This window comes from Cyphomyrmex costatus, unplaced genomic scaffold (assembly GCF_001594065.2).
Source record: "Cyphomyrmex costatus isolate MS0001 unplaced genomic scaffold, Ccosl1.0 scaffold14, whole genome shotgun sequence".
NCBI classification, from domain to species: Eukaryota; Metazoa; Arthropoda; class Insecta; order Hymenoptera; family Formicidae; genus Cyphomyrmex; species Cyphomyrmex costatus.
Genome location: NW_017275390.1, coordinates 1,848,329 through 1,861,792, shown reverse-complemented (window position 1 = coordinate 1,861,792; position 13,464 = coordinate 1,848,329). Strand labels below are relative to the sequence as shown.

Sequence of the window (13,464 nt, the reverse complement as noted above, 5' to 3'; positions counted from 1 at the left end):
TATATTTGACCGATTTCTTGTAGCTTGAAGCTTAAATTTTACGGCTTTAGATGTTCCACAAATCTGCTTCTCAATTTTTTAGACATGCTCAAGTTATTATCTGATTGATTCAGTCATTTTTCGTCAAGCCAATCAAAAATACACTAAAAGAAAAAATTGGCTACTGCAGTTTAAATTAAAAATGTGCTATGCCATATTCGGTCAATCTTTTTTTTTTTAGTGTAAGACAATATTGATCAGACTCTCTTGTTTTTAGGGACACTAGAATCGTCTAATACTATCAGCTATCAAGATGTAGGAGAGAAGAACGTTGAGTAATCCAGGAACAGGCGGGAAATCGGATAACAGATGGTTATCGCGCCGCGCGGTGCTGCTAGGAGCGCGGGAAAATGATGGTAATCAGTAACACCGATAAAGATAATTCCATTCTTTTCCTCCTTAAACGATCGCCGCCCGTTGGCATTTATTTTCAGCTAGCGGACCGGCGCGAATTATTCCGATTATTTCTGCGAAGGGAAAATCGCCGCGATTCGTGGTGAAACACATGGACCTCGAAGGTTGAAAGTATCTGATTCTTTAAGAAGCGACAGCATTATTATATCTACAAAAAAATAACACTTCATCATGTTCCGCGTTTAATCGTTTCTATAGTAAATAAGAATCGCGCAAAAAGCGATACGATTTCGTTCGTAGGTCGAAGTCTCCTACATTTCATTGTCATTAGCGAAGACTACATTCGTCGCATTTTTTTCCGAAGAGAAATTTGGTTAACGCGCAGCTTCGCGTTTAACAAGGATGACTTTCTAATGTCCGTAATTGCTCCGCACGATACGGCCCGCGATACAAGTCGTTATTCTCGTTTGGTGAGAGCCGACCTGTCCTTTTTTTTTTTCCAGCTATCCTAAAGATCGAGAGATCTGGCCTCTATTATTCCCAGGATGGGGATGCGGAATGGAGAACGACGCCGTTACGCTTATACGCACGCGCGGCTATACTTCCGTGCGGAGAAATTTTCAGCGCGAAGAATTAAAGCGAGCGCCAACGACCGCGAAATGATACAGCGAAAGATTATACGAAAGAAATTCTGCTCTCAAGATCGCTACAATGAGAGAACAAAATGGTCGCAATTACCATAATTTAATTATAATTTATATAGTTATTTTTGAGATAACTACGTATTTATAGTTATTTTAAATGTAAATATAGTCAATTATGTTAATAACAAGTCTCACACACTGCTTGCAAATCTTTAGTTTTTTCTTAACAATATTTTTTTAGTTATTATTACCACATAAATAACAAGTTAATTTATGAAAATAGTTATATTCATTATGTTTGCACTTATAAAATAAAAAGATGCTTTTATATTTATTATTTAAAGCCTGATATCTTACTATATTAATATTTGAATTTATCGTAATTTAGAGTACAATTTTTCACCTTTCAAAGACTTTATAAGCTATTATTATACTAACATTATAGCAGTAATAACCATAAAAATAAAACTGCTAACCATAATTATTTTATCACGCGATTATAGTCACAAATATATCAAACACTTTTCTTTCGTTGTAAGATTTAAATTACGTCAACGACCTCTTGAAGCAGTCAAGTATCGATGAATACAATTTCTGTTCGCCATCGGTAACAAAAAATGTGAATTAATCAGCGATTAAGAAAAATTATAGACGCATTATGTAAACTCGAAGCTACTCGGTCGCCTACCCCTTTTCCATTTAAATCGTTTGTTCGTCAAAATTGAAAATTATTTCATTTTTACGCAACGATTATGTGAAATATCGTTTTTTAAGTCGTACACTGCCCCACACGCGTTTAATTTATTACACTGGCTGCTGCGCAAAGTTCTTACGCAACCCGCATGATTCTGTGGTAAAAGGAGTGTGTCAATTCAAGCGAGTCTGTTGCGCTGTCAACACATGCATAATAAAGCAGATTTACATAAATGGAAATCACTTTTGATACGAAACGCCGAAAACGCACCGTAATTCATATTTCGGGATGTCAGGAACGCTGCATCGCGGTGTAGTCTAAAGAGATAAACGACTTCCGGGTATTTTCGCTTCCTATCGGCTAGAACGTATATAAAACGTGTATTTATGCGCGCTACAGTCTTCATTACGTATTCGCTATTTTAATTTAAAGCCACGCGTGCTCGCGGGTTAACGAGCGCGTGTCACGTTCTGCAATCCGAGCGCAGCGGCACCCCGGGAAAAAAAAGGACCGGGTTCGCATTATGTGGCGCGGTATTACGATTAGAGCCGAGTGTGTGCGGCACGCTCGATTGCATAATCCGCTCGTAAATAAACGGCCGTGCGCCCGCACGCTCGATCACTCGTTCGCTCGCCCCGAAAGAATGCCAGCGAGTGTCACCTGTTGACGTATCGATCACGCGTCGTGCGAATATCGCAATTGTGGCCGGTATTCGTAGTCGATTCTCACTATTTCAGACTGTCTTAACCGTTAAGTAGGCAAATGGGGTTAATTAGAACAAATTTTATTTTTATATAAGTTTACTGACTTATATTATTTATATATTCTTATGAGATAGAGAGATATAAAATAGGTGACTTTTATATGGTTTTTAATTCTTTTTATTTCCCTTTTTTGCAAAACAAGGTTTTTAATCTTTCCTGAACATATATTATTTTACATACAAAGCATTTTGAGTCTTTTCGTTCAGTCCAAATGTCTTTACTAGGCTTTCAAAAATCGGGAAAAATTCAGAATTAAATATCTCTGCTGCATTGCTAGTTACTTAACTCAGTTGTCAAAATCCTCGATTAATAAAAATTGAAATTTAAGGGTGAAATTTCGCCTTGGTCAAAAAAGACCCAGTGTGCTTACGAAGGGTTAAAATATACGTAGAGTGCTGTAGCCACCTATCTATTTAAAGAGGTTAAGTACAGTCTTAAGATGTTACGAGCCAATCGGAGAGTTATATTAGCATCCTAAGACATTACTTGAGACGGTCTTAAAATAAGAATGGACTATGAATACCGCTCTATGACTTTTCGCAGGTCCACGAAGTAGCGCAATCGAGCTCTCCGCTGTTTGCAACTGCAACAGCGGCGGCGAACGGTGCGAATGCATATACATATATCTCTGCCTCGTCGTTTGCACTCGGGAATGCGGTCTATAGCGCGTAGGATCGAGAGCGGACCAACGAGAGGTAGGGAGAGAGAAAGAGAGAGAGAGACCGGGAGCGAATACGAAGGAAGGAGTGAGAGAATGAAGAGACGTGCGAGCGAACGGGACAGAGGAAACAAGAAGGAGATACGGGAAGAGAACGGGGGGAGGAGAGAGAGAGAGAGAGAGAGAGACAAGAAGAAAGGGTGAGATAGAGAGAAAGATTGCGAGGGAAAGGGAAAGGACCAGAAGAGAAGCGACGTGGAGAGACGAGGAAGCCGGATTCACTCGAGTGAGAGCGAGAACAAGGTGAAGGGAGTGAGAAGGAGAAGAGAAGAAGTGGAGGAGCTGGAGGAAGAAGAACAGTCGCGGTGCTAGAGAGAGAGAGAGAGAAGGAGAGCGCGCACGGCAGTCGTAAACGGCAACAATTGCTGCGGGCGTTGCCACTCGAAAGCCCGAGTGCCTAATGCCAGATGTCAGACGGTGGTTAGAGTCATTACGGTCATCACTTCGTACCGCGATATACGCGCGGTGTGTGTGCAGGGTGCACCGGCGGGGCCGATGCAACAGCAACGACCTCGCTCTCTCTCTTTCTCTCTCTCGCGTTCGCATTGACTGCCACGCACCGCGATCGTCCGATTCGTAATCGATTCTCGACTCGAGAGCAGCGGCCGTGGAAAGTGTAGCGAGACGATCGGGAAGAAGAGAGAGAGAGAGAGAGAGAGCGGGACGGGTCCTCGAGAATGAGGTGGACGGGAGGAAAGTATACCGAAGTGGAGCACGCCTCGCTGGCGTTTTTCTCGAGACCCTCGTTCTTTCCAGGCTCCGTTGTTAGAGGACGGGACGCGTATAGAGAAACGGACAAAAGGCGCCGTGGCTTAATGATCCTCCGTCGCCGGTTAGGACGGATAATGGGAGACCTGCGCGCGCGCGAGGATGAATTGGAACCAGTGTTCCCGACGTGTAGGCCGCGCGCATAAGTACGTACGCACGCGCGTTCCGTTACTCCGTGCGTGAATATGCGTGGATATCGTTAGACGCGAGAAATAAATGTGCACGAGACGGGAGACTGGTGTGTTCGCTGAAAGCGCGATTCCTACGCGAATCACGGTTCAACTGCATTGAACAGATAAATTGTATTCATAATTGAATTATTTGCCCGAGAGAGTTTGTCCCTCCTCCCCTCCACTCCTCCCGACGAAAATAATACGCGTCCTGTACTCGTCCGTTTCTATTAATCGCGCGTATACGGATACTTACTAATCTGCCGCTGTCTGTAATTGTTATCGGAATCGAATGACCGCGTTTAGCGTTTGAATGAAGGCGAGAGCAGAGACAGAGGTTTCTCAGAAGTCGAGTGCGAAGACTGGACATCGCGCGAGAGTCCAACTTCCAAAACCCGTTTCTACGCCGGAGTCGCCGTAGATCTGGTCTCTCTGTTCGCGAGATAGAAAGAACAGCGGGCGAGTTGGATAGAGAGAGAGAGCGCGGAAGAAGTGCATAGAGGGGAGGGAGGGGGGAGGGGGAGAGCGAGAGGAAGGTCCAAGACGAAGGACCGAAGGGGTGGAGCCGCGTCGAGGGGGATGGAGCGAAGAGGGCGTCCGCGGGCCCGGGCCAAGCCGGAGCCCGGACGAAAAATCTGTAATTATAATAATTACAGCCGAGCGAGCAACAATTATAAATCATCATTGAACTAGGCAGCGAAACGCCAATAAAATATATATCGTACCGGGGGCAGACATTATAACATCGGCGTCGCGTTGCGCGTGTAAGGGGCACACGCGGGCGTGCACGGGCCCGCCGGATGCCGTGCCTCGCGCGACGCGATTGAAAAATGCACTCGGCTTATCCCCGTGCAATTTCCATCGGCATTCGGCGATGCGTACCCGAGCCGCACGCGGATGACAATCCAGCGGGACAAAAAAGGGTCGAGTGAGCGCGCCCGCGCGGGACAGACGGACAGGATGTGGGAGAAGGAAGGCGGAGAAGATTTCTTCTCTCCCGTCATTTTGCGTTCTTGCTTCCTGTCCTCCCCCCCCCCCCCATCCTCCTCCCCGCAAGAATCTACGGTCCACAAATCGCTCCTATGAATGACGGACGTTATTGCGAACTTCTCTCGTCATGGATGAATATTTCCATCGGAAGCGCGACAATTGAAATGTAAGCGTGCGCGAAAAATATTTCGTTAACTTTTATAGAAGTTTAATATACCAGTAATAACCAATTAATTACTTTTGTTTTAAATATTTTGATGTATATATCGAAATAATTTAATAATCAACTAATTAATATTTTTAGTGTTATCGACATGTTATTATGCTATACATTTAACTTTTAAGTAGGTAGGTTGTTTAAAGAGATGTTTAAAGCATCCCGAAAAGTTTCAATATTGTGCATTTATATTTTTTACTATAATAGTATATATTAATGTGTTGACAGTTATAATAATTATACCCTTACAAGGTAAAGGAATGTAAAATAATAAATTTTTTTTTCCAAAAAACAAAGTTTAGAGAAACTATAAGATATTATAGTCAATATTCATATTGTCACTTTAAGTTCCTGTCTTCAGTAGAATATTAAAATGTCATGAACCAATCGAGAGCTATATTAACATTTTAAAGAACATTACTTAGGATCTTGAAATAAGAACGGACTATCGGCCTCCAATTAGTTCATAACACCTTAAGATTGTGCTTAACTTAAGACAGCCTTAAATATAAGAATCGGCTATGAAAACCAGCACCTCACCTATATTCATATACTTAAAGGTTCAGCGGCTTTCAAGAAGAAATCCATCTACGCGGGATAGAATCTACCATCGTTTCGTTACTTTTGCCAATCGGTCTACCGTAAATTCGTTACGCGTCGGCACGATCGGGAGCCGCGGCGGTGTAATATTACTTTCGACGATTACGTCGAACGTAATACGATCACTCGTAACGTCGGTGCGCCGACAGCCGGTACACGCGTAATCGCCTTTGCGAGAGACGACGCGACAGCTCAAATTTCAGAGACGCGTGCGAACACGTGCGTAAGGCGACGACACGGCGCCGTCTATTATCTCCCTCGTCCTATCTCTTTTCCGGGATCTATCCTTTATTCCATCCTGGCCTTGTCATCGTGGGGTGTATACAAATACGCACGGCCGCTCGCACGGCGGGACGTAACGATGCGGCGCCGCCGCGCCGCGCCGGCTCGTGAAGCACCCCCTCGGACGGTCGGGGACTAAGCTTGTTCGCGTTCTAACACCGCTCCGGGGACAAAAGAGCGTCTCGGTGGCGACGTGTTCTCTCTGCGTATATTCAATATAAATCCGCGCGGAATTGATAAGCACCCAAGATCCAGCTATATATATAGGCCGGTATTCATAGTTAGTTTTTATTTGACAACTGTCTTAAGTAATGTCTTAAGACGCGAATGCAGCCCTTTGATTGGTTCGTGACATCTTAAGACTGTACTTAAGACGATCTTGAATATAAGAATTGACTATGAATACCGGCCATAGACCGTTAAGGCTTTGTTTCTCATTCCTTTTGTGTCTCTCGCATGTTCGCTCCTATAAGACTTAAGATTATTTATTAATAAAAGTATAACGCACAGAGTCTTGCGTAAGAAAAGAAAATGAATCAATCAAAGTCCTTCATCTTCTTCCTTTTCATGAAATAAAAGTCCGATTGATTGATTTCCTCTTATGCTTTATGCGTTAAGCAAAGACCTGTGCTTCGACCTTGACACGAGAGTTCGCTTGTGGGACTTCATAATCATATCGTGTTACGTTTCTTTTTCCACTTTTTTCCTAGTTAGTCCAATCAGGTCACCGCTACTACCTGATTGTGTTTTTCAAAGAGTTTTGGACTCGGAAAATCTGAAAAAAAATTGGTACGCTCTTTTAACATTCAAGAATACGATTTTACGATGACACGACCCGAAACGTTGCTCATTCCTTTGTAAATGTCTGAATTTGAGGCAAAATAATTGAAAATTTGCCTGAGTCTCTCTTTAAATCTCTATCTCTGGGCCGCGAAGGGTTAAATAATTGCTTAATGAATGACAAACCAAGATGGTTAAAAGATGACGACTGAAATAGCCAATAGAAAAACGCAATAGGAATTAAGCAGTCACCAGGAAGACACGCTACTTTCGTTAATGTATAGAGTTTTAGCGGTAACAGCCCTCGCCTTGAACCTCGCAAAGGGAATACGCGGGAGAGCCACCAGGAAGACACAGCTAAACATTCCTTTCTTTTCCTCTCCTCTTCCGTTGGATCGACGACGTTACGCCCCTGAGCGACTCATGCCGCCGCTATGCGTGTACGCAACACTTCTTTCCTCATTCAGGTCGCCGCTCGTCGTGGCTCCTACTCGTATTCGCTCTGGACGCTACTCCGCCTCTGTCTCTTTCCTCGCGGAGAGAAAGAAAGACGCGCGGGTCGCGTATGCAAATGAAGCGTAGCGCGCGGATGTATTTCACTTCTGAACCGCGGGACCAGGTGCCCTTTTTTCGCAGAACGAGAAAACGAAACGATAATTGACGACGCGCTACCGCGATACTAATTGAAACGGCCGGTAAAAGTCTTATTCCTTCTCGTTTATCACCTCTTCCTCTCTCGCTCGAGTTTTAGTTTAAGAATTTTTCACAAACTCCTCATCCTAAAGTTCAATAATTTTTTCCTAATTTCCAGAGACAAATTCGTGACTTTTTCTGACTTTCAATGTTGAAATATTGTGTGTTTTCGTGATGATTTTGAAACCGTTCAATATTTCGTTGAAAGATATAAATTTAAAATTTAATATAGTCGTGTAAATTACTATCAATGTTACTGCTTGCATTTTTAATTAATAAATTAGTAGTTCGAAAATTGTGTAGATATGACATATAATATATTAAACTTCTTTAAAGTCAAGAATCTCAATTTTTCAGAAAAATAATAATAACATTAGGAGAAAGCTCGGCAATTAATAAATAAATATTGAAATAATTTAACGGGCAACGAGCCGAAATAAAAAGATTACAATTAAAAAGAGAGAACAAAGAAGATATATTTAGATTAAAAACAACAAACGTTTCGATACCGATCGGGTCATTCTCAACGTTAACAAATTATTAAAATATTAACGGAAATTTAACAAATAATTTGAATATTGAGAGAATTTTACAAGAATCATAATCTTTTTTAGTAAATAAGTTTTAACATTGTGTGTGTTGTTCATTGAGATGCTTGCCATAATGTAGCCGCTAGTCATCAACATTTTTCAGAAAAAATTGCAAAATCTTTCTCTGAATTTCCGCAGTATTGCAGCAATCCTGAGAAAAAATTATTTATTTGATCGAACGATTGATTTAATCAAATAAATGATTTTTTCCGCAGTACGGGATTAGCGAAAGATAAGGAATAAATTGAACCGAGATTAAAATTATAGCTCTTTCCCAGCTTTAACATACGTGCCTAACGGCCCGCGGCTGGTTACGAGCGTTCGTTCCGTGCCCTTTTGCCCGCCTGACTGCGTCCGAGGAACCTTTAATGTGAATCTTAGCGACTTTACGCGAAACGACGTGGATTATGCAAGGGTTAAACGCAAAGTACCCACCGCGAGTGTGTAACGTCACTCTTTCCTGCCGACGCGACGCGACATTTAAGATATTAATTTATAGAGGCTGGTCGTCGCGAGCTGCGTGCCGCAACACTGCCGGTAAATGTTTCGCGCAATCGATTCCGATGACGGGTCAATTAGGGGCTCGCGGCATAAAGACCGATGACGGATTTTCTTCGATCGAATCGGTCGGGAAGAATAATCATGATTTCTCGAGTGTATACGTCAATTAAACTTCGATCTCGCTTTGGTGAGCATTCGCGAGCGCGGCTGGTGACTTCTGTATAATCGACTCGCTTTCTCAAACGCTAGTTTAACGAATTAATATAACGAACACCTCAAGATCAAATCAAACCCCCTCTCTCTCTTTCTCTATCTTTCAACAATTTGCTTGGCGCTTTTTATCTTATATCAATTGCTGTTTTCATTTTTCTTTCATCTATTCCTTCACTGCTCTCATCCGTTATATTTTTCATTTTATATTATATATCTTCGTGTATTTTCATATCTTCTACTTGCTAATTTTCTTATTTAACTATTTTGCGTTTCACTCTTTCCGTATGTCCTTAGATTTCGAACAGCGATAAATGCTTCCTCGCTATCTTTCTCGAAATACAAATATCAATTACGGCTCCTCCAAGAGACACAGCGTCGCGATATCGCGCTTGTTAAAGGAGATGACAGCGTTACGTCTGTCCAACACATAATACTCGCGAACACAGTCCGAACAAGTGTGGAAAATATTCCGTCCGTCATATAGATATCAAACGGCGTGACAAGCAATTCACAAAATTGCAACAGCCCGCGGACCTATTCCGTATAACTTTTTGCGTTGCAACCCGACTGACGAAACAATTGCCCGTTAGCGTTACTATATACGACTTCATATGCGAGCGAGCGAGCGCGGCGTTAAGAGAGCAGCGTTAAAATCACGGCCGCCGCGGCGTGTGAGAAGCGCAACGTAAACATATCGCTCGCACTTTGTACGCAACAATGCTAACAGGATGAGAAACGGTTCCCATTGTAGACTCTCGCGCCTTCACCCGTCATCTGGCTTGACGTGACATTAAACGTTTAACCGAAATTCAAACGCACACAATTGTCTCGTAAAGGAGGGGTTCCTATATTCTCTCAAGCTGATGAATATACGAACGCGAATGCGAAAGTTCGTTATATTGTTATTCGTTACATAAATTCAATTGCTGTTTAATGCAGCGGATTTAATTGAATGCTTGGCATTTTCTCAGTCCGTGACAAAAGAATATAACAGATGTTTTTATAAGTAAACACGACTGTCCGAACATTCGCGTTTGTGCGGCCTGTTCGCTAAAATCGAGGCTAAAGTTCGATTCCATCGTTAAAATTGACGTTAATCTCGTTTTAATTCAACGACTACAAGCAAAAGCTATACCGTTTATCTTTTTTTCATTTGTTGAAAATTGTTCGTTTGACTAAATTAATTTAGTTCCCATTTCTTTCAACAAATAACGTATACCATATTTGACTTAAATATATACATTTTCCAATGAAAAAAGTAAAGACGACTAAATTAATTTGGCCAAATGAACAATATTCTTTTCTCAACGTAAAATTAGAAAAAGAGAGAATTAATTGATCCAAGACTAAAATTATTTATTTGACTAAATTAATTCGGTTCTTTATTTCTTTCGATAAAGAATGCATGCATTTAAATGAAACGCTCGCCAACGAAACAAGTAAAGACAACTTAGTGAAATAAACAATTAACTTAACCAAATGAACAATTTTTTTCCTCGATGTAAGCTGAGATTAAAGCTACGTATCGTTAAATTTGGTAGAGCCGCGGTGTAGCTTCCCAGCCTCATATTTCGCGCTGCAACGCGCAGCGGGAGGGAAAAATGAGTGATCTCCCCGTGTGATCCACCTACCTTGAGGAAGCAGCGTCCAACGGGCAAGTCCTCGGGCACGCTGGCGTTGTAGAGCGGCTTCTCGAAGATCGGCTCGTTGTCGTTGAGATCGTGGACGGTGACTCGTACGGTCGCGCTGCTGCTGAGGGGCGGTCGTCCGGAGTCGGTCGCGTAGACCAGCAGAATCGGCGCCGGGTTGGCCTCGCAATCCACGTGCGTCACCGTGGTGATAAGCCCGGTGGTCTCGTCGATCGCGAACCACGTCGCGTTCGCCAAGGAGTAACGAACCGCCGAGTTGACGCCCTCGTCGAGATCGGACGCGATCACCTGTATCACCGACGTCCCGGGCTCGGACGCCTCCAACAGATGAGCCTCGTACCGCTCGCGGTCGAATATCGGCGCGTTATCGTTGACGTCGGTGACGAGGAGCCGGAAAGTGCGCTCGGCGCACAACGGTGGCGTGCCGGCGTCCGTCGCCTCGACCGACAGTTCGTAGACGGACTGCTCCTCGCGATCCAAAGGTCGTTCCACCACCACGAGATAGATGATGTTGTCCCGCGTGGTCAGACCGAAGTGACCCTCGCCGCCCGTCAAGGTGACCGTCGCGTTCGAGTATTCCGTGCGGGAGTCCGGATCGCTGACGGATATCCTCGCGACGAACTCGCCGAGTTGCGCGCTCTCGCTGATCTTGGGGGTCGCGTCGTCCGACAGGAAGATGACGGTGATGTCCGGCTGATTGTCGTTGACGTCGGTCACGCGGATGGAGAGGAAGGTGCTGGCTTCCAACGGCTGGGCGCCGCGATCTCGGGCGACGATCACCAGCTCGTGGCGTTCCTTGGACTCGAAGTCGAGGGCCTTGTTGACGTAGACCATCCCGGTCTCGGGATCGATGCGGAACATCTCCTCGCGATCGGACTGCCGGCGATTGATGGAGTACTCGATGCGGCCGTTGTCCCCGGCGTCGGCGTCGGTCGCGTTCACCGCGAGTACCGGCGTGCCGACGGTCGCGTTCTCCGGCACGCTCGCGTCGTACCGCGTCTGGTTGAAGACCGGCGGATTGTCGTTGACGTCCTGAACGGTCACGTTTACGTGTAAGTGGGAACGGAGGGGCGGCGTGCCGCCGTCGAGCGCCTCGATCACCAGATGATAACGGGAGCGCATCTCCCGGTCCAGGGTGCCGGCGATCTGCAGGTCCAGGTAGAGAACGCCGTCGCGGCCGCGCTGCTGCGACAAGCGGAACGTGTCGCCGTGATTCCCGGACACGATCTCGTAACGCTGCGTTGTGTACTGGCCGAGATCGGGATCGTAGGCCGGCGGGAGAGGCCGTTTGACGTCGCGGGGCGAGTTCTCCGGGAACTCGATGTAGACGTGCTCCACGGCGAAGGTAGGCGCGTTATCGTTCTCGTCGAGCACAGTGATAACCACCCGCACCCTCGGCAACGCTACCAGGCTGTACGACGGCCGGGTCTCGCGGTCCAACGGCACCCGCGTCCTTATCTCCCCCGTTGCCGACTCGATCATCAGGTCGGTCTCCACCGGCGAGCCCGGCACCGGCGCTATCAGATAAGGCGGGCTGTCAATGTCGATGAAACCCACCCGGGTGCCCGGCCGCACGTTCTCGGACACCTCGAGATACTTGACGCGCTCGTGCAGCGCACCCGGGGCGGGGGTCGCGCCCAGGCCGGGGGTCGCTCCCAGGACGAGGAACAGTAGCAGATGATGCCACATCCTGGGGCCTCCAGCACCACGCCACGGCCGTCCCTCCACCTCCTCCTCCTCCTCCACCTCGACACTCGCGATATTATCTCGACCTTTCCATCCTCGGCCGTCGCCGCGCCGTCGGTCGCGACGCGAAAAGCGAAACGGATTCTTCCTCGTATATCACCCCACCCCCCCCCCCCCCTCCCCCTCTGCACCGAGTCCTCGTGTCCTTCCTCCTTTTTCTTTCACCCCGGCACTTCCTTATCACCCAATTTAACTTTATACCTTTTTCTATATTATATATGTAGCACCAACACGAAGCAACCTGCAGCACCAAATATCACTGTTTTATCCTCGAACGTGAGCCTCTCTCACGCGACTGTATTCACACTCCACCGATTTTTATTACAATACGTTCACACACGCGAAGCACCGCGAAGATTCCCTTCTCCTCTATCCGCACTAACGTACTTTCAAGTATACCGGCGTAATTGTCTCACCGCGTCGTCGATTTACACCCGCGCGAACTGTGCTCCGGTCTGCTCCGCGTGAACATAGCAGCGTATAGATTCGTTTCTTTCGAAACTGTGAAGTTGGTCGCGGCGCTCTAATTTTTTCTCTCCTTCGAACGAAACTTTTTTCCTTCTCTCACCTTTTTCGTTTTCTTTGCCGAGTTCCTTTACGGCGACGGCGAGATATGGCGCATTCCTCGCATTATTCGCTCCGCGAGAATGCAGCAGAGCGGAGATTCGGACTGAAGTTGGCCGCTGTTGGCCGAATTATCGCGGAGCTCCACTTTTCCCTTCTCTTTTCCACGAGACTCCCTTTCTTCCTTTCTCTCTTCCTTTCTCGTTTTCTTCGCCGAGTTCCTTTATAACGATGAGATACAGCGCAGCATTCCGCGCGTAATCCGTTCCGCGAGAATATAGCAACGGAGAGATTCGAACTGAAGTTGACCGCGCGCACAGGTCGAATTATCTCGCTCTACTTTTCTCTCCCGCGGAACTTCCTTTGCTCCGTAGTTCCTTTATGACGGCGAGATATGGCACATTCCACGTCCCGCGGACCGGCACAACCGATCAGCACGACCGGTCGCGAACCCGGCGCGATCGTCCAGCGTCATGCATGACCGTCGC

The 13,464-nt window shown here is 45.8% G+C and overlaps 1 protein-coding gene across 1 annotated transcript; it reads right to left on the bottom strand.

Moving 5' to 3' along the window:
* Nucleotides 1–6,239: 6,239 nt before the first annotated feature.
* LOC108783011 (protein dachsous-like) lies at nt 6,240–13,464 on the bottom strand. Its single transcript, XM_018551427.1, has 5 exons — nt 13,376–13,464; nt 12,964–13,049; nt 11,960–12,496; nt 10,649–11,851; nt 6,240–6,392 (listed from the first exon to the last, which is right to left on the bottom strand). The coding sequence occupies exons 1-5, from the start codon at nt 13,449–13,451 to the stop codon at nt 6,240–6,242; spliced, it is 2,055 nt and encodes a 684-aa protein (XP_018406929.1). The 5' UTR covers nt 13,452–13,464.